The sequence below is a fragment of the Phocoena phocoena genome, chromosome 13 (assembly GCF_963924675.1).
Source record: "Phocoena phocoena chromosome 13, mPhoPho1.1, whole genome shotgun sequence".
Taxonomy (NCBI): Eukaryota; Metazoa; Chordata; class Mammalia; order Artiodactyla; family Phocoenidae; genus Phocoena; species Phocoena phocoena.
The window spans coordinates 7,916,837-7,942,582 of NC_089231.1; the positions used below are offsets into that span (position 1 = coordinate 7,916,837).

Sequence of the window (25,746 nt, forward strand, 5' to 3'; positions counted from 1 at the left end):
CAGGGGACACGGGTTCACGCCCCGGTCCGGGAAGATCCCACATACCGCGGAGCGGCTGGGCCCATGAGCCATGGCCGCTGAACCATCAAGTTTCAAATACAGCTTTGATGATCAGAGCAGAGCAAAGGGACAAAACAGAGTCTGGGGATGTAAACAGTATGCACGGGGTGGGGCAGGGGAGTTGTGCATGGGTGATTGCACTCAAATGACTAGGTTGGTACAGAGATTCTGAGTTATGGATTAATATAGAAGGAGGTAGGCTCAATTAAGTGATAACTTGGTGAAATACTAGATCTCATGTAAGAGCAATTAAAGCCACTATCAGTTCTTGATCAAAGATGGCACAAAGTAGTATTTAAGGAAGTAAGTCAAATAGTAGAAAAAGAGAAATTTGAGGCAGAGGAAATTAGCTAAGAGTCAGTTGCAATAATTATGCATGACTGAGTACATGAATGACTGAGTACATGAATGACTGAGCTCTCAAACTAGGCTACCACTGTCACATACTGGGTCTTTGGGCCACAAAAAAGGAGCCCACTTCAGGTAGACAAATGACAAGTGGCAGATAAATTAGAAAAAAGGTGCGCCTTCCTCCACACTGATGCAGACCCAAGCTGATGCACAGGCTTGGTGATGGGCCACAGGTCCCCTACCCACTTGGCTGGGCACACAGGTGGCCTGGAGAAGGGGTAGGTGTCGTTGGTCAGATTGGAACGTCAGCTTGCGCTTGTCATCAATGCCACGTTCCTACTTTCTCCTATTCCCAACCAATTTACTAATTTTCACCACAGTTACCTCCTTTCCTTTAGGGTTTCAGTCTGATCTTACCATCTTCACGATCTTTTCACATTAGCTCAAACTGCTTCCCTGACATCGAACCATCAAGCATCTTGAATTTCTCAAATTTTTATAACTAGGAAACTGATACCCTTGAGTCATTTAATAACTGTGCCTGTTTGCAATGGTCCTGACTCTTATATTAGAAATTACTTGAGATTAGGGATTATGACATCTCTGCTTAGAGCTGTCAATGTATCTTTCCAGAATGTGCTTAATAAGTGTTCTTGACCGATTCTGTGTATGTTAATATTTCTGTATGTTCTAGTAAGGACTGTGTCCATTTTATTTCCCAGTTTTCTAGCTGAATTATTTCTAGATTTTCTTCATCAACACAGCATTTGAGGTTTAGTGATTGCTGATCAAAGAAACCTGAACTCTCAGAAAATCCACTGCAATGTTTGGGGAGAAAATTTTCATGAACTTTGTTCACATATGTATCTTTCGAAAAGGTGATTTCCTTTTTTTAGTTCTCTTGTTTTGCATATTCTATATAAATGGTGTATAATTGCTAGTCAATAGACGTGGAGGATGGAAATTATAAATGGAGATTGCAGAAGTTTTCACTAGGAAATCATGGGGCCACAACAAAGAGAATCTTCCCATATCTTTCTTCTGTCAGGTATGGGGTCGACCAAGGGGTAACTTTGAGGAATAGATGCTATAGGTTCTAAATCTTGCCTGTGCTGGCTTGGTGGAGATTACTGCCTCTGGACTCTGTGCTCCTGAGTTAGACCATGAGAATATTATGGAGGAGAAATAAACTTCATTTCTTTCTTTGGCCTTAGTTTCTGCTAAAATTCACTCATTTTTCTCCCAGGTGATTTGGATTCCTAAACAGTTTGAAGTTGTCGACAAAATGTATATTTTTAGGGATTTATTAATCCAGAACCTTCTGTCCCACTCCTCTGAATTTATAATAGATGCAACTATTGTAGGCATGGCATTTTTCTGAGCTGGTATGTGCTGGGCTGCCAGATACGTACATTTCCATGACCCGGTGTGATGAACCTCAGCCTTTTATCATCTCTTCCTACATAGAAAATAATGTCCATGACAGTTAATTTATATGATAGAACCATAGGACTGGAATCCCAGAGCACTGGTGTCACTGCCTGGAGGCTCAAATAGCCTCTACCAATACGGATCAAGTACAATTTTTAGCCCAGTTTAGTTATGTTATTAAAATTCTGGATGATAACTGGGTATCCAGATGAAACATACTGTTTCCAACATCACAAGTGAGTTGATTGCTCAATCAGGGCCTATTATGTCGTTGTAGTTTTACAGTTGCCTCTGCCCACATCAGTTCTTTTATGAGACATCTAATTAAAAAAAAAAAAAGCAAGCAGTCAGTCATTCAGTTTGTTTTGTGAGCCCACATGTTGATTTATTCATCTTTCCTAAGGCACACAATCCTGGAATGTTTGCCTGCAGTCATTGTTTATACGTACCATATTTGTGTGGATAAACAAGGTATTGGATTGACAAGTTATTAACAGAGAGAAGGAAATGTTGAAAATCTAATGTTAAGTGGATTTGATGGTGCTCTTACATAAGGAACATTGATGAATGTGTATTGTTATCACTACTATAAACAAAGTAAGTCGGTGGTATTAGAAAGCCGCTAATCCAAGGAACTGCTTTTCTTCAAGTGGATCTTTATCCTCAGCCTGAATTTCAAGTAATCTTCATGACACTTTCCTCTCTTTAGGAACTTAGAGTACAGGTAGGAGTTCAAATTCAGAAATTTGATTTTCTTCCCACTTAAAATCCATGACCACACTTGTGTGAGAGACCTACCTAATGACTCCAAAGGCAAAATAGCCCTTTGGACTCCTTTGTCGTGTGTGTGCTTTTTTTATTTTAAAGCATCTGGGAATTGTTAACAGCTTGTAATTGTCTCTGAGAGCCTTATTAGAAACTGAACGTAGATGACTGTGTGAAGTTTTCCCCAAAGGCAAGTAGAAAGTTACTTAAAATTTAAAAAAAAATTAGTTCTTCATATAAGATTAATGGCATTTCATTCTTAATAGCAATTCTAGCTTTAAGTATTGCAATTCAATTAGTCAGACAACTACTTCCAACTTCAACTGAGGTATTTCAAACACGTACTGACCTGACCCTTGACAAATATTCAAAGGTGACCTAGTAGGTTTGCAGAGGGCTATGTTATTTAAAAGAACAAGAAATGAAGAATAAACACGGATCTGTCATTTGTAGAGATACATCTTTGAACCCCCATTTGTATCTTAAAGTTATTTACACTGAAACGATTCAGGGCTTTTAAAGAGTTATTTATTTAACAGAGGAGTATGCTTGGATAATTTAATAAAATAAATATTTTGTAATTCTCATTGGTCACTCTAAACTTCATTTCCAGAGTTAATTTGATGTATTTCACTTTGCCTAAAACTCAAAAATAGCTATGATGTTCATAATCTTTTAAGTATAAGAGTAGTGTTTTATTTAATTAACCCACAGGAAGAGATTCTTCCTTTCACGGATGTAAGGTTGAACTGTTTAAAGCTCTCCACTGCACTGGTGAGGAGAAATGGCTTTAGCTAAGGTGAATAGTGAGTGAAATGAAAAATCCTTATCAACACAGTGATAGACACGGGCAAGTAAAGAGTAAATATTGAGATGAGAAACTACGTTAACAAAGGATGGGATATTTTCTGTGGCTTCAAATCAAAGAAGCTCAAGGACATGATGGATGTGCAAATGACCCCCAAATTGGGGCCACATAAGAGGTGAGTTTACAAATATAAAAAAAATGCAGGCTTGCAAAGTATAACCATTATTCTGATTTTTTCATGTTTTATATAGAGCACTGAGATAAATTCTTCACTCTTTTAATTTGTTTGTGTATATACACAAATTTTGTGAATTAAGATAACTGTGAATATTGTTAGGTGGGACAATCTGCCATATGGTAAACATTCAGTAAATACATGTGCTTGTGCTTGTGGGCAATTTTACGCTCACAAGAAACACGCAAATCCCACTTTAATCAAAACAGGTTGCTTTGCTTTTATGCTGGCTACCGTCTCCTCTTCCTGGTCTAATAAGTGAAGATATCAGCTTTGAAATCCAATCGTGCAATTCCTTTTTTGTAATCACTGGCTATTTTAAAAGTGGAAAGATCAGATGGATAATTAAACTCTAGAGCATAAAGCTGCAGGTTTTGCAATTATTACCAGAGCACTTATTTCTTATAGCCAGGCATTAGCTTTCACATGTTTTGTAGAGCACTTAGTAAACACTTTTTTAATTAAAATGTCTTAAGTTGGATAGAATATTTGGAGGTAAACATTCAGCCCAAAGCTTGCTGTCTGTTTCATATTCTGAAAATATCTGTATGACATTTATAGCACATTTATATATAGGCCTTTATAAATGCCATATAGTTTGCAGTCTAAAGTTTTCTAAGAACCAAGGGAAAAGTTATAAATAGCAGTTATAAGAACTAAGTGTCACAGGGCTTTGTCTTGGCCATTATATGACAAACTCACACATTATGCTTGTTTGTGCCAGTCACTAAGGATCTACTCGTAATTACTCATTTAGTTGTCGCAACAGCTCTGTTATTATCTACATTTTATGGATGAGGAAAGTGAGATATGGAGAGGTTAGGTGAGGCATGAAGGCTTATCCAAGGCTTCACAGCTAGTAGGGAGAGGGGCTGGGATTCAAAGCCATGCAGACTGGCTTCAGGCTTCTTTTTCTTAACTGTGGCACTATGTTGCTTCTCCAAGTGGAAGGAAAAAATCATTACTGCCGTCAACAGCAACATCACAAGGGAAGCTGGCTACTGTGGAGTTCCGCAGCCTTGTGTCCATCCTTTTAGGAGGTTCATAGGTGCAATGGGTTACCTACTGAACCAGCACAAAAGAGCATCTGTAGGCAACGGAGCGGGAGTTTGATCGTCCGCTAGTTTCTTCCAGCTCCACCTGCTGAGGTCGCCCCAGGTGCTGTGTCTGTGGGTTCCCCGCTGACTCGTCCCCTTTTCTGGGGTTTGCAGGTATCCTGAAGTCACGTGAGGGGGGGTGTTCACACAGTCACATGAGGCACAAGCAAAATCAGGTAGTAGGTGTTAGGGTCTGGAGGGGAGTGCTGGTTGCTCATAAGTCATGTCCACACCAGGCACAGGCTAGGGCAACTTTACGAGTAGCCTCCAGGCAAAGGCGAATTAAGGTCCTTGCTGGAGAGAACTGGTGAGAGCTCAGCTCTCACGTGACTCATTGGCTTTGCCAACACCTGCCCCCAAGGTCTTCACCAGACCCGCCCAGCAGAATCTCCCTGTGGGCAAGCTTGCTTCCTTGAGCAACTGCCCTGAAACCGGCTCAGAGTTCCTGAACACGCCCTCCTTCCGCCTTAAGTCCCTCCTCCTTCCTCTCGAATCCGGCTCTCCCTCCAGTTCTCATAGTTGACTAATGACCACTGGACCCAGAGCTGCAGTTATTAGCCATCAGAATAAGGACAGCAAGGACTTAGCCTTCACAATCTACCACGAAAAAACAGAAGTCTATTTTCTATATTAAATATTCTCAAGAGTTATATTCTCTCACATTTATGGACCTTTATCTTGAACAGCTAAATAAATAAATAATTTAAATGGTATGTTAGGCCTACTTATGTTTTATTGCATGGGTAAAATGTTCATCTTGATTTTAGTGGAACATTTGAAAAATTTCCCATTATTTCCTCGTGGATAAGCATGATAGTGACACAGTAATGTAGAGTTACACTTGGTTAAACAACAGTAATAACAACAATGTGTTGGGGAATTAGAATGGGAAACAAAATCTCCTCCCTACCCAGAAAACTGCTCCACCAAGGAAGAAGGGAAAGAAAACAATTTTATTGTTGAATAAGCATGAAACCAGAATTGTGATATGCATCGCAGGCAGTCCACTAAGACACTGCAAAGACAGAAGGAAATCTTAACCTTTTGTAAAGCCTGGCAGATACAACCCATTATATGCATGTTCTCAAGGTAAACAGTAACTAGTCCTCAAGTAGGAGGACTTGATAGCATCATTTGTCACACACAGCTCATCCTAAATTCACCTGGTATGACCATCTATGTTAGCTAATTGGCTTTATCCAAAGGAAAAATGAGCTTCTTACATCTTTACGCCAGGAGGTAGTTTTGCACCTCGGAGCAAGGTTCCCTTGGAAGTTAGGCTTCTACCTTCCCACAGAATTGGAAAATACGGGCTCTCTCTTCTTTGATGATTACATTCCAAAGATATGGCTTTGATTTATTACAGCAAAAGGATACAAAGCAAAATCAGCAAAGGGAAAAGATGCATGGGGCAAAGTCAGAAGGACTAATTCCCAGAAGGAAAGCAGGTGTTTAGCGTAAACCACATTGTTTGTATCAACAGTTTAGACTCAATAAACCACCCTAACAGTTAAGAAATGGTGAGAAAAAAAAAAAAAAAAGAAATGGTGAGAACACTCCCCAAATCCAAGTTCCCACACATTAGCCAAGAGCCAACCTTGTACGCAGGCCTTTCTAAGGCCAGCAGTCTTCGGGCTGCTACATTAACTCTTTTCTACACGCTAATTCACCACAGAAGGGAGCAGGAAGTGTGCAGGTCTTGACATTCTGACTTGTGATGCATAAATTACAATCTCCTTTAATAAATAATATCTGTTTATGAAAATGGAGAAATATTTTAAGAAATAGAACATAAGACTAAGGAATACTTGGGTAGAAAGGTGAGACATCTAATATGATGGAGTCAGCCTTGAAAATTTTCTCAACAAATTAGCAAATCAGAACGTTCACCATCCCTGTGCCGCATATGCTGACTTGGGTACCCTTACCGTACTTCACTCGCTGTAGAGCACTATGGCCCAGAGTACGGCCAGTGCACATAGTGACACCAGAAAATGTAGCTACTGCGGTCAGCCTATTGAGTAGTAGACTTTACAACCTATCTTAGACTATGTGTTTCTCAACTGACGTAAAGCTTTAAAGTGTTTAAGTCACTTGGGAAACTATTTTCCATCAAGAGAGGCAAAACCATTGCAGCAAAACGTGTACATAAGATTAGAAACTCGCTTCCTCATTGGCTTGCTCTGTAATTATAGGACAATTATTTCGATTCTCTGCACCTTATGTTTCTCAGTTAAAATCTAATAATACTTTTTAAAAATTTTATTGAACATAGTTGATTTACAATATTGTGTTAGTTTCTGCTGTACAGCAAAGTGATTCAGTTATACATGTATATATATACTTTTTTATATTCCTTTCCATTATGGTTTATTACAGAATAGTGAATAGAGTTCCCTGTGCTATACAGTAGGACCTTGTTGTTTATCAATTCTGTACATAATAGCTTGCATCTGCTGACCCCAAACTCCCAACCCACCCCTCCCCCAACCCCCTCTCCCTTGGCAACCAGAAGTCTGTTCTCTATATCTGTGAATCTGTTTCCGTTTCATAGATAAGTTCATTTGTGTCATATTTTAGATTCCACATATACGATAATACTTTCATTTTGAGGAGGAATAGTTACTATTCACTCAGAAGAAAAATTAGAGGTTGATGTCATGGCCCTTTAATTCTCTGAAAATAATTTATTCCCTAGGACCTTCTTGCTATAAAACAGGGAAAGGTTTCTGAACTACAAAGAATATAAAATCGGTCTGCACAAAGAAAGTCGACCTTTGAAAACTTGGGATCATATTACCATGCCTGTATTTCAGGCATACAGGAACGTTCAACAGACTTCAGACTACCATTTTTTCCAGGGGTCCTCCAAAGCTACAACCATCTTATACATGTTTATCAACACCACTTCTACCTTTCCCCAGAAAGGTGAATCTAGTTACAGGGACAGGCATCCTCTGTTATACATGACTAGTGCAACATGGAATGTCAACGTGAAAAGAATAGAAATTAGTTATTTAACTCTAATTTTGAATGTGTGCAGATAAAACATAAGTTCACTCTTAATAGCTTACATTATGTGGTGCTTAAATATGTAAATAAAGCCCCCCTACATGTTTTATCTAGAGCCACCCCCATGGCCACCCTTGGATTGATTGCATCATCATTTTGCAGTTGCCAGAAAAGTGTCCAGAAGATCAAGTGATCTTATGCCAGGGTCTTCCAGGGAAAAGAATCAGAAGATAGGACTTAGAACTGAAGGCTTCCCTCCTCCATCTATTTTTTTCAGCAAATCAGTGTCTAATGTGGGACGAAGATTGGATATTTGCATTATACAGTGAGTCAAAAATTGGAATCAACCTGATAGTCCTGGTCTGTCAACTAACACACATCTATCCTGTGGGAACATACACAGTGTGTATCCCATCTGTACATAGAGCGAAATCAAATATTTCTCTTCTTTTTAATGAGGTAAGACAGCAAGAATAACTTTTACTCGTATCTACCATGACCTGCCCAGGGCTGGGTAGAGGGTCAGGATCTCTGAGTTTTTCTCAGCATGTTTTTTGGTCCAGATATTTAGGTTCTAAGTTGCTTGGTTTCCCCAGTCCCTAACCCCACCCCAGACTCTAATAAAAGATAAATAGTAAACATCAATGCCTGCTCTTACCGCCTGGCTCTGAGGCAAGGACCTGGAAGCTTTTATATCCCAAGCCTTTCTAAGGGTTTATAACTCAGCTGTAAATACTTGTCGTTGGCAGAAACGTAGCCTGGAGGTTTGCAGTCCTCGAGTAAGTTACTCATTTATATATCTCACTGACGTGCTTTAAATTGTTTTAACTGTATTTACCTTTCTTTCCTTTTTTTAAATAAATTTATTTATTTTATGTATTTTTTTTTGGCTGCATTTGGTCTTCATTGCTGCACACAGGCCTTCTCTAGTTGCAGCGAGCGGGGGCTACTCTTCCTTGCAGTGCGCGGGCTTCTTATTGCGGTGGCTGCTCTTGTTGCGGAGCACGGGCTCTAGGCGCACGGGCTCCAGTAGTTGTGGCACGTGGGCTCAGTAGTTGTGGCGCACAGGCTCAGTAGTTGTGCACGGGCTTTGTTGCTTCATGGCATGTGGGATCTTCCCGGACCAGGGCTCGAACCCATGTCCCCTGCATTGGCAGGTGGATTCTTAACCACTACGCCACCAGGGGAGTCCTATTTATCTTTCTTGATGGGAGGGAAAATAATGGCTTTATGGTTCACGACACTTTTGTCCTCCTATGAATCAACACCGCATTGGGATGAAGGTTGAAAAAAAATCAGCAAAATAGTGGCTGCCGAGAAGAGACAGTAATTCTTTCTTTAAGAGAGGGGCTTGAGGGCTGACGTTACTCAAGCTAAGATCTATTAAAATAATTTAGGAAAAAGTGAACGTTAGGAGCTATTGATTAACTCCCTAAAGCACCCACACCCATTCGCTTTTCCATTCTTTTTTGGTTTTAGCCGTACAGGGCCCAGCAAGTTGGGTGATTACACCAGCCCGGTCCAAGTACTGCTGGTTCATAGTAACGCAGCCAGAGGGGTGGGAAGCTGAGAAGGAGGTAACAAGTAGGATTGGCTATAGGCTGGGATACTCTGGATTGTAAGTGAATCTCTACCAGACTCCCATGCTTTTTCTCGGTGCCCACCATTTCATCTCTAATGCCAGGTACACAGTCTGCCTCAAAACTATGTGTTAAAAGATGAGTGAAGAAGATGGATCTGCGTCCAGCAGGTCACCCATTGCTAGAAGAGGTTAAAAAGAGGCAACATATGTCACACTAAGGAATGCATCTGAAATTTAGATTTTATAAGTGAGCAGTGTGAAACAAATGAAGATACTTTCCAGTGCTTTCTACTTAATTCATACAACTGAGAGCTTAGCAAAGAATGCCATCTTAATTGCTAAGGATTCGGAGTGCACTTCTGCAAAGACGCTCTCTACATCCTGCACTTTAAATATAACCACGAAAAACTGGCAGAGTATTCTGCTTTAAGCATGCAGACCTTTAAATGTTTGTACTATTTTTTTCTGATTATTAAAAGCAATACATCATTTAGTACATCTGGAAAATAGCAAAAAGCTTAAAGAAACAATTGCTTTTAATTCTATTCCCTGAAGATCATCACTTTAAAATTTTGGCATGTTGCTGCCTGGCAGGCTTTTTCCTCCTAAGTTCTATACTTGATTGAGATATCATAGCATGCACAACTGTGAATTCTGGCTTTGAAATTTTACTTAACTTTCTATCTGGAGTCAGCAGTTTTCCATTTCATTGGGATTCTTTACACCCATGATCCTAATGTCTATAGCTGTGATTCTCTAGGAGGTGGCCCCAGACCAGCATCACACAGGAGCTGCAAATTCTGGGACCCACACAAACCTCCTGAGTCAGAAATTCTGAGGGGGGAGCTCAGCCATCTGTGGTTTAACGAGCCTCCCCCCATCCCCCTGCCCTGTGATTCTAATTACATTTGAGACCCTCAGCTGTGTCGTCTTACTTTAGAATGCTGCTGGGAAAGAAGGATTTTCTTTTTGCTCTTATAAATGTTCCACAAAACTCCTTGTTCACATTTCTGAGCATTTCTTTAGGAAAAAAGTAATTAATCAAATGTGCAAGAAGCTCGTGAAAAGGTCTGACGCACAGAGAGCGATTTCTTCCCAGAGGCAGGTTGCGGCAGATTTCTCTCCCCAAATGGAGCCTGAGGTCGTCCATCTTGCCACCTTCTTCCTTTCATGCAAACTTGTCTTTAAGCACTTTTGGTTAATAAGTTGTTTTTTATCTTATTGTCTTAACATAGGTTTTTCTTGATAGCAAAGGTATGTTAAAGATACTAATTTTTTGCCTTTACATGTGATGATTTTGACCTACAGATATTTTTCATTTTGACCCAGTCAATCCTATGTATCTGCTTATTTGTATAAATTGGAAAGTCGTTTCCCATTACAGAGATTAAATAATACTCACTTATAGTTTCTTCTCATGTTTACATTTAAACATTTAGATCTCTGCAGTCCACCCAGATTGGCTATTTTTACTGTAATTTTTTCCTGTAATTAAGATCTAAATTTCAAAAAACAGGTAAATAATTTTCCCAAAATACTGTCAATGAATTTTTTGATCATAACTTTCATTTTTTCCCACCATGCCTATTTACTTTAACCTTAGCATGTACTGTGTTCAAATTATGTCAGCACAGCAACTGCGGTCCTTTTATAGGCCTGTGTTATAATGCAAATACTTTCAGGTATTTTGTTTGCTTTTAATAATGTGCCAAGAGCTTAAAAACATTAATTTCATATTTGACGGGGAAAAAATATCCTTGCTCCTTTTGCAGTGGTGGTTCAATGTATTTTTTTGTTGTTGTTCAATGTATTTTTGTTCTGAATAAGTTTCGCTTTCCTTCTCCCCATCGTATTTGGACAAAACCCTATCTTAGGCACTACATACAAGGTCTTTAAAAGTGTTCATATATTTTTTCTATCTTCATTCACCTTACAGGTTAACAAATTTAAAACATAAAAATAATGTTTATTTTTTGACTTAGTTTCTTTTTGCAGTAAAGTTTGCAAAAGAATGAGTGGAGTAGACTTTGAGCTCTTATCATGAAAAAAATCTCAGCTGTAGTGGGTCAGGAAGGAAGAAATCATCTGAGTGAAGGATTGGGAAGAATGCTGTGAAAAGTATGGTTTACAGGTTGCTGTGGGATTCCAGATAGCCTGGGAGTCAGGGTACAAGCGTTCGAGCTTTTATTTCAAGAGAGAGGGAAGCTGTGCTGTTCTCTGCCATAGCTGACCCTTTCCTACAAATTTCCTGGGAAATCTGCTGCCTAAAGATATAGAGATGGCCATAAAGATGGCGCCTCGGGGCTTCCCTCGTGGCGCAGTGGTTGAGAGTCCGCCTGCCTTATGCAGGGGACACAGGTTCGTGCCCCGGTCCGGGAAGATCCCACATGCCGCGGAGCAGCTGGCCCTGTGAGCCATGGCCGCTGAGCCTGCGCGTCCAGAGCCTATGCTCCGCAACGGGAGTGGCCGCAACACTGAGAGGCCCACGTACCGCAAAAAAAGAAGAAGAAGAAAGAAAGATGGCGCCTCGGTTTCAATTCAATCCTGTTTCCATCAACAACACATACTGATGAGTTTCTTCTTCTTGTAAGGAGCTCTGTGGGTGGCGGTGGGTGAGGTGTGCTGTGGGCAGGAGGACATTTGAAAGAGGAAATGGTCTCTGGCCTCATGGGATCTGGCTCCAGAGGTGAGCAAATATTTGAATATTGCCTTATTAGCCTCTTATCACAGCTCTGTGATGCAATTAGAAGTGTTGGCATCACTTGACAGTTGAAGGAAGGCTGACAGAGAAGGTTAGGAATTTGCTGGAGGTCAAACAGCTAAACAGTGAAAGAACCAGGATGAGAATTTCAGATTCCCTGGCCATTGCTCTTTCCAGTTAATCGCTGAGTTGGAAAAGTAACATGCTTTTCCTGATTATTTTTATCATTAACCGTAATTGAGTAGACAATATTTCTTGAACAAAAGTCCACTTATAAACATCAAAGTTACATACTGTTGTGTCTTGGATGTACTTAATGCAATAGAACTAAGAAGTAATCTTCATTTATATACTATTTTGATGTGTTTTTTTCCTACAAAAGATTTCATGTATGTGATCAGGAGCTCATTAGAATGAAGTGATATCTGTCTTGAATGCTTTCTATTCTTGGTCTCAATAAGGTGTCAAACCCACCATTAGATCCAGGAACTAGTGAAAATCTGTGAGGAGTCAGAAGTATTTAGGAGACTGAAAGAAAAATCTTTTTCCCCTATCTCATCCTATTTTTTATTGGAATCTTTGTTTTACATTGTTACCCTATGATGATTAATACACCCTTTCCTAATTTTCCCACTTCCCTTTCCTTTCTGGCTTTAGCTGAATTCCTAATTCCTCCTATAACTTTGTTTCCTCTTAGGTAAAACCAATAACCAATCCATCCTCTTCATGGCCGCAGGGACAGCTTTGTTGTTGCTGTTGATTATCCTGATTACCACCGTCATTGCCATTCCTTATAAGAGGTGAGTATTGCAGCTCCTCCTGGATCTAGTTTTCCCTGAGTAATTCTGATGCTGGAGTTTCTCCATTAATAACCCAGTAGTTGGTCAAGCTGTCTTACGACGCAGGTACTGAGTCCATGTACTTTGAGCGCTGCTCTTGTACGTAGCAGAGAAGGAGTTAAAGTTGGAGGAGGAGGCTAGAATGACTCATTTCAGAGTTAGTAGGAGTGGGCAGTGCACCCCTGCACTAACAAAGCCAGCCGCCTGGTGCCTCTGCTCTGTCTGCTACCCCGTCTCTCCTCTCCTCCTGCAAAGGAAAACGGCTGTCAGGTGAGGGGGAGGTATGTGTGTGTAACAGAGAGAGAGAGAGAAAGAGAGAGAGAGATGGATTCTGAGAGAAGATCAGGATTGAACAGTAATAATGCCTTCATTCATTCATTCATTAAATATTTATTGTGGCAGTGGTGACTGAGATATAGTGGCATGCATATTCTAATAAGCAAGCAACGTGATTTTAAATGGTTCTATATTCTCTGAAACAATCAGTGTAGGTGCCTTTATTACAAATCATTGAGAAGAAAGGAGTTGGGAGGGACTGCCCTAGAGAGAGCAGGTGGCCACTGGCCTCTTCTAAAGTTTCCTACCTTTTACCGCCTGTGGCACACTTGGCAATTTTCTAGGCTGTTCTTGGTTAACTCTTCCCTTCTTAGCTGCCCCATGTTCATCAACTCACCACTCTAGGTATTTGTTGCAATCTTAGCTGTAGTCATATTGGGTTGGAATCATTCCTTATACTTGTGATCCAACTAAAGTGTTAAATTCTTAAGGAAAGAAGGAACCAAACTTTTGATGTCTACGTTTTGAATGTCCGACACATGGTAGGCACTTACTGTATGTTTGTTGAGTGAAGGAATACATCCATCTCCACTCTTCTCCCCCAGTAATGTTACCACTCACGCATGCGTGCGCACACACACACACGCACACACACACACACGAACACACACACACACACATACACACACAGTCCTGCGTGCTTATTGACGGGGTTTCCCATCGGTTTCCCCATCTCGTCGCCATATCCCCTTCGAAGGCTCCCCTCACTGCTCGCCTGACTTCAGCGGTACTCCCCCTTTCTAACTCATCTGTTATTTTCCTGGTTCCTCTTCTAAAAGCTAGACTGGCTGCGTCATCTCCCTGTTTAAGACTTGTTTATTGTCTTTCCACTGGCACCAGGATAACGCTAAGCTCATTGACCTTGTGGCACAGGTGCCCTTTGTTCTGACCCCAGCCCAATTAATCTGACCCCAACCTAATATTCATTCATATTTTCTACTTTACTTACTCCCCTGATATTGACAAAATGTATTAAAACTACAACTTTTATTCTGTGAACACGCCTGACTCTTCCCATTTGTTATGACACCAAAATGCTGATTTCCCCCATATTTGGCCTTAGAATGATCTGGTCCTGCAGACCATTCAAGGTGTGGGATGCGTGTCCCCTCTGGGAGGGCTGTCCTGCTTCTCCCTCCCTACAAGTAGACGTGATGTCACCATCCAGAATCGTGTTGCACTTCTTAACCACCACACCTCGCAGCCTGCTTTGTAGTTTAATCACTTCCATGCTTGGCTTCCCTTCTATTCATAATGGCAGGGATTATGTTTTACTCATTTTTTAGTGTTTGATAGCATTTAGCGCTAATCTTTCCAAATAAGGATGGTCCATAAGCATTTGTCTAATTAAATTGAAACATGAAACTGTCGTTGTTCCTTTCTGTCCATCATGGGCTGCCCTCCAGTCTTTCCCTGGTCAGAAATTAGCAAATTGAGGTAAGGATGTTAGTGACACTGAGGATTTCTCTACTGCTTCACCTTGGTTGATTAAAAAATGCACTGAGGGCAGATTCGACAGCAGGAGCACATGGGAACACAAGGAATATGGCTAGGAGAGAGTGAGTGACAGGACAGACCTCGAGAGGGTCACAGATACTGGACAGAAAGGATTTAGCTTCATGAAAATGCATCAGTTTTACATGAATAGCTAAATTGAACTGTAGGATATCTTGTCCCACTTGGTTAAATGTGATAAAAAGAAGATCAGTGGACTTGAATGCATAACCATGGCCAAACACCACACAGCAAAAAGCACTTGTTCTTTCTACCTTGTCATTGGTATTGATTTGTGGTCGTTACTTAGAATGGAAACGTCTTGAAAAATGACCCAAGGGACTAAACAATGACCTTCTGAACTCTGTCTTAGCAACTGTTTAAAATAATCCTGCCGCTTCAGCTTCAGATGTGCTGACCTAGAGAGAAGCCAAAATACATCACAGGGTGCCTGAAGGAGACTGAATTCTTCCTTCACGCCCAGCACCGGGGAGCCTGTGAGCACGAGGCCTTTGGAGCACAGTTGGTGTCATTTCCAGTTAGAGACCAGAATAGTGACCACATTCAGTGAGCATGGCTAGGGGAAGGCATAGCACCAGTAAGCGTGACAGGAGCCGAGATACAGTCTAGGGATTGACACCTGAGTCTGTAGGAAGAAATTTAATATTTAGTGAGCAAATGTTAGGCACTTACTTTTACCTCTGTCGTCAGCTTCGAGGTTCACAGCAAATAGGGTGTCTTGGTTTGCCTGGGACTTTCCGGGTTTCAGCGCTGATCATTCCTCATCCCAGGGAAACTCCTTAGAATCAAGCAAGCCAGAACGGGAATATGTTTACTGCCTTTATTCTACAGGTGAGAGGACTGACCTTTAGAGATGCAAATAACTAGTCAATTGCAGAGCACAAGTTAGACGCAGATCATCCAACTCTAAACTTCGTGTTCTCGTTGTATGATAAATAAGTGCTAGGGATGCAATCTACGACGTGGTAAATATAATTAACACGGCTCTACATTATGTATGCCTGTTGTTAAGAGAGCAAATTCTAAGGGTTCTCGTCACAAGGAAAATGTTTTTTCTATTTCCTTACTTTTGTGTCTATATGAGATGGTGGATGTTCACCAAACTTATTGTGGAAATTGTTTCATCATGCATGTAAGTCAGATTATTATGCTGTACACCTTAAACTTACACAGTGCTGTATTGTATCAATTGTATCTCAATAAAACTGGAGAAAAAAATCATCTTCTCTTTTCCTCATCACATTGTATATGCTAAGCTTATGTTAAAAGTATATTTGTTGGGTTGGGTTAGGGAGGGTGGGAGGGAGACGCAAGAAGGAGGAGATATGGGGATTATATGTATACATATAGCTGATTCACTTTGTTATAAAGCAGAAACTAACATACCATTGTAAAGCAATTATACTCGAATAAAGATGTTAAAAAATATATTTGTTTATATATATAACACACATGTATATATATATATTTGGACCTACTTGGGAAAGTTAACTCTATATTATGATATAACAAGCCTTGTGAAGGATAATTTAACAAAGGATCAAAAGTCATAGATCTGTGTCTGTTTCCTCACTTGTGAAAAGAGGATAATAATAGTGTCTGTATCATAGATTTCTTATGAAGAATAAATAATTTATATAAAAGATCTTAGAAATATGACTTGCACATAGTAAATTTACACATAAAGTAAGTAAATAATTCGTTTAAATACTACTTAATAAGTAAATACATAAATGCACATAGTCTGTGATTCTGTTGACATGGTAGGAGGATTTCATAGCAACTAGAAGAGACCATCAGAGTCAACATTGATTATCTGAACAACCTTTCCCTGGAGAGAGACTATCTTGCCAGGTTTTCAAAATTTCTGTGGAGTAATTATAACCTCATCTTTAAAAAAAACCTCGACATTTTTGTATCTGTCCCGTCCCCTCTGTGGTTCAATAAGAATCTTTTCTGTAGAGGGATGAAAATCATCTCCCCATGATAACAATTTCCATACACTTGGATGTAGTTATTTCATCTTTGCATTCAATTACATTACTCTCTTCTCTTGTATTTTCTTTTCAAAGATTCCTCCTGAAGTTAGGTTTTTATAAGTTTTGTTGAAACTGTGGAGAGTTTATTGAATAGTATGGTTTCGGATGGCCCGTTTTCAGCTGCAGCAATGTGACTGTAGAAGCAGTGAGCCCGGTAGTCGGGAAGGAGGGCTGTGAATTCAAATCCCGATTCTGCTGATAACCAACCATGTGATTTGGGGCAAATTACTCTTCCTCACAGTGCCTCAGTTCCCCAGTTCGTTAAATAGAGAGTTTCTGATGAAATCTGAATAAAGTAATCCATACAGGTGGTTTAGTAAAACACCCGGAAGATTCCATAAAGCTTAGTTATATTGTCATTGTCATCCAAGAAGTTGCACTGTTAGCGTTTAAAAGGAAGTTTTAATTGTGGGAAATCTCTAAGTCATTTATGTATCAATAATAATCCACTCTGCACCATTCTTTAGTAAACTCACTGAGATTAATTACTAAGGAACTGGCTGCATATCCATTTAGTTGCCTTCACCATCTGTGAGCACACTGGAGAAGGTACGAAAAATGAAAAAATCTAGGACCGTGGAATTTTGGGTGAGTATGTATAAAACCGCTGTGGACAGCTGCTTTAACATAATCACTAAGGGCATGTGGGCTGCGGGTACAGGTGAGGTATTATAGAGCGTCTGAAATAACGCTGGTGCTGGAGTGTCATTCTTATTACCTCTCTTGTACATGTTTCCCCAGAAGGAGAAGGAGACAGAAAAGAGGCCTATTTAAAGAGTACTGGGACACACAGAATAGGGTAAGTTTTCTCAGAATTGTCATTCCCCCCCCCCTTTTGTGCATGATAAATGTAAAGTCAGTCCATTTTGCAGTTAGCAATCTTCTTTTTTTTTTTTTTTTTTTTTTGCCTTTTTTTTTTTTTTTTTTGCCGTTGCAACACGCAAGAGGTTTATTAGGAGCCAGCAATCTTCTTTTTTATTCTCCTTTCAATAACCTAACCAGTGCAGTTGCCTGTTGTTCCAGTATCAGCTATTTGATGAAATGGTTATTTTCTGAACTGATCTCCTATTATTAATACCTTTTGAAACTGTTTGTTTTACATTCACATAAATAAAGGAGCAATTACACTAGATAATAATAATCAACATTGCACATTACCAAAATCTGTATTAGTTTCCTAGGGCTGCAGCAACAAAATTACCACAAAGAGGGTGACTAGAAACAACAGAAATCTAGTCTCTCACAGTTCTGGAGGGTTGGAATCCAAAATCAAGGTCTCAGCAGGATCAGTTCCCTCTTGGGACGAGACTCTGTTCTGTGCTTCTCTCCTGGCTTCCAGTGGTTGTTGGCATTCCTTGGCTTGTAGACGCATCACTCCAGTCTGTTCCTCTGTCTTGACATGGCGTTCTTCCGTGTGTGTGTGTGTGTGTGTGTGTGTGTGTGTATCTCTTCTCCTTTTATAAGGGAACCAGTCATATTGGGCTAAGAGCCCACCTTACTTCAGTATGACCTCATTTTAACTAATTACGTCTGCAGCAACCCTATTTCCAAATAAGGTCACATTAATGAAGGTCTGGGAAGGACAAAAATTTAGGGGGGATGATATCTGACCCAGTACAGGGCATGATAATATTTTTATGTCATGAGGTTATTGTGAGGATTAAATTAAATGTAACTAAAAGCATAGCAAGCACGTAGAAAAATGCAATGCAGGATATCCATTATTGTTACGATGTTTGGATTAATTTATTAATTAACGGACATTCAGATTATAAAGCTAAAGACCTTTTTGTTGGGCTGCAGGAATCGAGTGAACTTGACATTGTCCTCCTATTCTACGTGCCCCTGCCCCTTAATGTTTAATTGACAGAGGAGAAATTCCCTTCTGGGTGTGAAGATAAGAGGGACACTTATTTTCGTGCTCATTGTCTCCACTATAGGTCAGATATTCTCTTTAACACATACTATTGTGTTTACAAAATTTTACAATAAAACATTTCCCTAAGTGTTATCTAAAATTACATCCATATCTCTTCAATTTAATTATTTGCCATTGAATGCTACATGGCCCAAACCTCAAGTACTAAAAAGTTTCTGACAATCCAGTGTGTGTGCTTCAAACTTCTTAATAATCTATCAGTTTAACATTCTTCTTTCTGTTAGGTAGTTACTTTTTTGCAAAACAAAAAAAAATTTTTTTCTGAATATCTCATGGTTTGCTTTTGGGCACCAAGTGCGAAGGCTGGAGAAGTCTGGCCTTGTCTGACCTGCCATGGCTGCACGCAAGGAAACTGTGTTCTGTCACATGCAATTTCCGGATCCCTTCTCTGTCCTTAGCTGTTGTCCATTCAAGCCAATCCAAAGCCACATTTATTGCTGTGAATTTCAGAGGAGGAAAGGCGCTTTGCAACTTCCTCACTAGGTATTCAACTCTTCCAGGCTCTTGCAGAATAATGATAATTTGAATGGTGATTAGAAAGTTAGACAGTAAACTGGTCTGTGAAGTTAGACCTACTTGATTCTGCGGGGTATTTTTTTAGACAAACTACGTAGAAAACAATAGCACTTGAATTTTCCTTTTACTTTCTCCTCGCAAACACTGAAACCACACTAAATTTTCAGACTACTCACCGAAAGACCCCTCTCTCTCCCTCTCTTCTCCTCCCTTCAATTCTGCCCCACCCCCACTCTCTCTCCTCTGTCACTTATGCTTACGTATTTTCTGTCACACACATACATACAGGTGGTCAAAGTGACCCAATTAAGGTAGAGAAGATTAATGATTGTATAACATCATCTTGAAAGTGAATGTGCATTTATTTTTGTAATTTTAAAAACATTTATTTATTTTATTTTATTATTTATTTTTGGCTGTGTTGGGTCTTCGTTATGGGCTTTCTCTAGTTGCGGCAAGCGGGGGCGATTCTTCGTTGTTGTGCACGGGCTTCTCATTGTGGTGGCTTCTCTTGTTGCAGAGCACAGGCTCTAGGCGTGTGGGCTTCAGTAGTTGTGGCATGCGGGCTCATTAGTTGTGGCTCACGGGCTGTAGAGTGCAGGCTCATGGGCTTAGTTGCTTCGCGGCACGTGGGATCTTCCTGGGCCAGGGCTCAAACCTGTTTCCCCTCCATTGGCAGGTAGATTCTTAACCACTGTGCCACCAGGGGAATCCCTGTAATTTTTTAATTGTGTTCAGTTGCTTATTTTTAAGCCAGCACACTGTGTACTTTAAAAATATTTATTTTTCCATTCAACAGAAATTAATGATTATCCACTATGGGAAAATACTGTACTAGACTTTCCATATAAAAAATACAAATAATGGTTCTCTTCGAAATAGCCTAACATCAGGAGAGGGAGTTTTACATTTAAACAGGTAATTTATATCACAATATATCAAGTGATAATCAAGGCTAGGTCTCTGTTGTATCTCACTCACCACTCTGCAAATCAAGAATGTAATTTCTCACAGAAGTTCAATACAGTGAAGAGAATGTTTTATGAAATTAACTGTACTAGAAATTTGACCTATATCATGGTTGAACTAAGGAGAGATTTATGTTTTGAGTGTCTTTATTAAGTGCTGAAATGCAGTGAATTATTAACATCCTTTGTGTTTGTCTTTCTAGGCAACCAACAACTACAGAATTCCTGTCCCTGCCAATCAGCCTTCAGATGGTGCAGGAGAGGATATTTATGTCAACTACCCAACCTTCTCTCGTAGACCAAAGACTAGAGTCTAAGCTTTTCCCTTAATCTGAGCATATTAATGATGACTATTATGCACATGGATCTTTATACAATTTCTTCCCACTATTTAGTGTCTACCTTGGATACTAGTTGACCAAATTTATTTCATTTGACAGGAAAAATACTGCCTTAACTAGAGAGCATTCTTAACAGAAATGTTTTAGAGAACCTGACTCTAATTAGCTCACACATAAAAGGAAACTTACTGAATCCTGTAATGGAACAATCAAGGGGAGATCAACCTTCAGGCAAGGGTTATTTACCAGGGCTTAAATATTATGTCTAGAATTAAGTATGGATATAAGACAGTTTCTGCATGCCCTTTCACAGTGTTGGATCCACTTCCTTGGTGTTAGCCTAGCTCTCATTCAGGCTTTTCCCTTGTGTTTCCAAGATTACTGCCAACAACTCTTGGCAATTCATAATCCTTGTTTCTGTCTGGCAAAGAGTTTGTTCTGATACAGCAAACACATTTGGTTACTTGTCCATCATAAAACAGTCATTATGGCCAGAAAGGATGAAAATGCTTAAGTCAGTTAAGGGCTCACCTCTAGAGCTAGGTAGGAGTGGGACCAAAGCACCCTACTGGGAAATTCAGAGTTTTATTAGAAAAAGTAAAGGGGAGCCTGGAAGCTGGGCTGGTTGCCAACAAATGCGGACTGTAATGACCTTCCAAGACATCTTCTGTTAGCCGGCTAAAAAGAGTAGGAGGGCAGGTCTAGGTTAGCTCTCCCTCTTCCCACTTCTAGAACCTACTCTGCCAGCTTGGTCCAGAAGAGTACTTGGCAGTAGAAGGACTAAATGGTCAAGAGGAAGATAAATGTGGCAGGGAAATCTCTTCCTTTGCTACTCTCAAATAAATCCATTTCTGATTTCATATAGAATTTCACTATCCCTGCTTTAGCCTTATAAGCAAGAGTAGTAGATGATCCAACAGTAACAATTTTTATATTGAATTTTTTATACTTCTGAGAATCGTTTTTAATACATAATTTCTCTCAAAAGAGGTACCTAGACATTATTAGCTTTTAAAAAAATAATTATGTGAAATTTAAATACGAGAAAAAGAATGATAGTTGGAAGTGGTGGTATAGGGTGGTAGGGTAGAAAAGAGAGGGGGCAAAGCACTGGGAGGGTTAGGGAACGAGGAAAAGGGATCAAAGAATAGGAAGGTGCAAAGAAACTTCTGTTGCTTCAAAGTTTGGCCAAAGACACAGTTTGGCCTAATGTTATGACTGACAGGGCAATTAGAGACCATGCCTGCCATTGTCCAAATTCTAGATGCAGGCAACAATGAAAAGAATTTGTGAAACTCAGTAGCAGTCATGGTCACCTTGAAACCACAATGGTTTGGTAATGACCAAATATAATGATCGTTCGTGTCTCTAATACTCATCTTTAAAAGATTCTTATTTCTAGGCAGTTCCCTGGTGGCCTAGTGGTTAGGATTCTGGGCTTTCACTGCCATAGCACAGGTTCAACCCCTACTTGGGGAACTGAGAACCTGCAAGCTGTGTGGCACAGCCAAAAAAAAAAAAAAGAAAGAAAAAAAAAGATCCTCATTTCTAAAAGGTTCATCACAATGGCTGCATTTAGGTTTCAAAGTTGCAGAATTTTCATGATAATCTAAAGCAATCCCAGACCAAATTCTCACACTGTCTAGACAGATTCTTAAGCTGTAATTGGCAGCTTTAGCAGGCCAGTGGGTATTTTATGGTTTTATCTTTAAATACATGCACGCCACATAGTGCAGTTATCTGTGAATTACAGAAATTGTGAATGCCCCTACCTATTTCAGAAGGGAAAAAGTAAAACCGACCACTCCCAGTTGTACTTACGTACATGCAATGAGAGTTAGCTCTCATTTTTATTTTGTTTGCTTATAGATCTTTATATCTGGATTCAAGAAGTGTTTCCACAAATATATTTGTAACAAAGTTGGAAGGCAGTTTTACAAGAAAACCATCTACTGTTTTGTTGACTATATCAGATCAATGAAAGTTTTCGTGGCTGAATCTATCAATTTGCATGGTGAAGCAAACTTAACATCCTTTAAAAGATAAATGACTTATTTTCCCTAAAAGTTAATAAAAATATTACTTTCTGGAAGATTCTGATAACCAAATCCTCAGTGACTAATGTAGGTGAGAAGTAAAACATTTCTACCATTACAATATGGTTTCAGGGAAGATTTTTGTGGCAAACCCCTTACGTGTTGCAAAGCCTCCAGAACACTTGAAACTCATCTCTTTTTCCATGGGTGTTTTGACCTTTTATAAAAATCTCTCACTCAAAATACTTACGAGAACTATTTACTCTGTCCCTTCGTTTCTATAAATTCTTCCTCTGCAGGGCTCAGAATATTTTCGGGGATTTGGAACCTTCCTAAATCCTGCTGAAATTTCTCTGATCTCCTCTACTGATCCTGCTACACTGTCAGCTGTTATGCTGATGAAATTCCGTTCATTCATTTTCTTTCTTTGGATATTCTACTTAACAAATCACTTTCATTGTAGTCTCTTTAATATTATACCTAACTTGCTGGAGTTGTGAACTCTACCTAATATATATAAAAAACTATGCTTGCTCTCTCTGTCTTTCTCTCTCTGTCTCTCTCTCTCTATATATATATACACACACACACACACTATATATGGTATCTATAGTAGGTATATGGTATATATATAGTATGTGTGTGTGTATATATGCACCTACAAACACACATGTATATATTTTTTCCCTAATCTGTTGTACCTACTATTCCAGTTGTTACTAAGGAAACAGATCAAAACAGATCCACGGAATGAAAGGTCAGACTTGAATTAAATTATGTTTTAAATCTTTTTTGCAAGGTGTTATTTAGGAAACAAGATGCTTCCTAAGATTCTTTTTTACATATATAATTTATACTGATACATAATACATTAAATAATAATCTGTGTTTCCTTTGAATGCCCTTGTTTTAGTATTTACATTAAAGTAACCAGTTACAAGGAATTGCTGTGTAATGACAAGGTAGGTAAGTTTGTTGAATGTCAGTATAGAGTACACAGTTTTGTCAGGGAAAGAATACATCTTATTAACCTACAATGATTAGGGTATTGATTATATTATCATCAGAGAGACCTTGGAACATTATTTAAAAGCCTCTATGCATGCTGAGAAAATCGCATAGGAATTTCATTAGCTTGTAATCATGCTTATATGGGTGGGAGGCAGGTGGATGAGGTTAGCGTTTTCAGCTAGTCAATATTCACATTTATTCATGGTTTATTACTAAAATATTATACATATACATTTAAAATACTTTGACTATCAATTTACAAGATAAAGTAAAATAAAAATAATTTAAATAGGTTTACCTTTATTGTAAACATCCAAGTTATGTTTGTTTGTATAGAACTATGTTAAAAAATAGCTACAGCTACATTACAGTAATTTTCCAAATTGGTAGAGTCCACATCGTAATTAGAAATCACCGTAATCAAAATGCTTCTCCTTGATTTTTTTTGTTTTTTCTTCTCCTTGATTTTTAATAACGTGCTGTATTTTGTACTGCTGGTGTGAAATGTCAACAAGATTGAAGATACTGTAGAATACAGATGCTTATATAGTGAGAATGAAGGTGCTAAACAGTGAGTACAAAGTTTAGCTTCTTTCCACAGTAGAGATAAGAAAATATCTTTGAAAAATATAAAACAATAGAAACATGTAATACCATTATTTTATTATCATCATTAGTTAGGCCACTATTAGAATGTAGTGTCTAGAAAGTATTGACCTTCACGTGCAGGTTTTTGCATAAATTAATACATTTTTCCACTGGTCTGTTCTTTGGATTATTCTAAGTCAAGTCTCTAGGCTCTTATACATTTGTAAAGTAAAAATAAGCTTTTTTTAAAACTTTTCTATTGCTAGTGATCCAATAGGTAGAACTGTGGCTTCTAGAATTAACTGCAATGCTTTCTTAAAAAATTTTACAAGTCTTCAAGGTTGGATTACATATTATGTTTTTCGAGATTTAAAGACTATGTTGTAAGGTGTTGTAAGAAAAGATCTAATTTGGGGGTATGGGTGATAAATGTCTGGAATAATCCCCATTTATTGCCTATTGTCCCTGTTTGCATAAGTAACATAGTCACCCTCTTTAGAACATTTTTTTCCGGCTTTATATGTAATTTCAGACTTGGGTTTTGTAAGGCATGCAAATGTTTACCTTGATATACTGTATTCTGTTGTTTGAATGAATAAAATGTAGAGTTCCATGATTGTTAGTTTCACTTGTTATCAAAGAATATTAGGGGAAAATTCCTACAGAATAATATTAACACGAAGAGTTAAATGCAGAAAAAAATCAAACCAGTGTTACTTTGTAGCTTCTATCTCAATGCAACATTCAGTTCATTTTATAAGTGCATGTAGTTCAAAGAGTCAAAGTGTGCTGTTCAAGGGTTGTTTTTTTTTTTTGTTTTTTGCAAAAAAATAGTACCCTGTCCTTTGCATTTTCCCTCCATTGAGACAACAAATTTCACTTCTGATTATTTTTTCTACTTTTCTGAATAGTATACATATATCATTACTAGATTTTTAAAATTTTAGACATTCTTTATTGATTTAGATGTCTTGCTCTCCACGAACTCACCACACATGTATACCTTTCCCATGTACCCATCCTTCCAAAATATTTATATTAAAATTTTGATTATTTCAATATTTGGTGTTTATTTTTGATGATCTTGCCAATACTCTTCTTAGTTGAATCCCATGGTAAAAATGATTATGCATTCTCTCCTACATAACTTTTTTTCCTACCTAGAGTTAATAATTGTCTCTTTTTGTAGTTTACTATTTTTGTATTTACCATAAATTTATCTCAGGCTCTTCACCAATGGTCTAAGAGATCTTTCCAGATTCTCTGACATGCAATAGATATTTAGTCAATCTCCTCCTCCTAAAAAATTACCCTAGAACATTGACTTGGGCTGACAAGCAGTGATTCTTTCTGCATAGCTGTCATCCTGGTGTCTCTCTTCATCCAGAAAAAAGTAGAAAGAGGACAGTACATCCTGGAGTCAATTCGAGAAAATTTCCCAGTATAAAAGGATATGAGGTGCCAGATTACAAGTATTTAAGCAGTACCCAGAAAACGGCACAATAAGAAGCCTGTTATATTTGGGTTTGTGTCTGTAAAAGTTGAGGGTACTGGTTTTAAGCATTAGAAGCAGATG

General features: G+C 38.9%; 1 protein-coding gene across 1 annotated transcript in view; it reads left to right on the plus strand.

The window, feature by feature from the left end:
• Positions 1–20,511, plus strand: part of CD226 (CD226 molecule) — a 105,796-nt gene extending 85,285 nt beyond the window's left edge. Inside the window, exons 4-6 of the mRNA XM_065890478.1 lie at positions 12,740–12,842; positions 17,513–17,570; positions 20,398–20,511. Coding sequence (XP_065746550.1) covers positions 12,740–12,842; positions 17,513–17,570; positions 20,398–20,511 — 275 coding nt within the window. The remainder of the gene's footprint in view (positions 1–12,739; positions 12,843–17,512; positions 17,571–20,397) is intronic.
• The last annotated feature ends 5,235 nt before the right edge of the window (positions 20,512–25,746 follow it).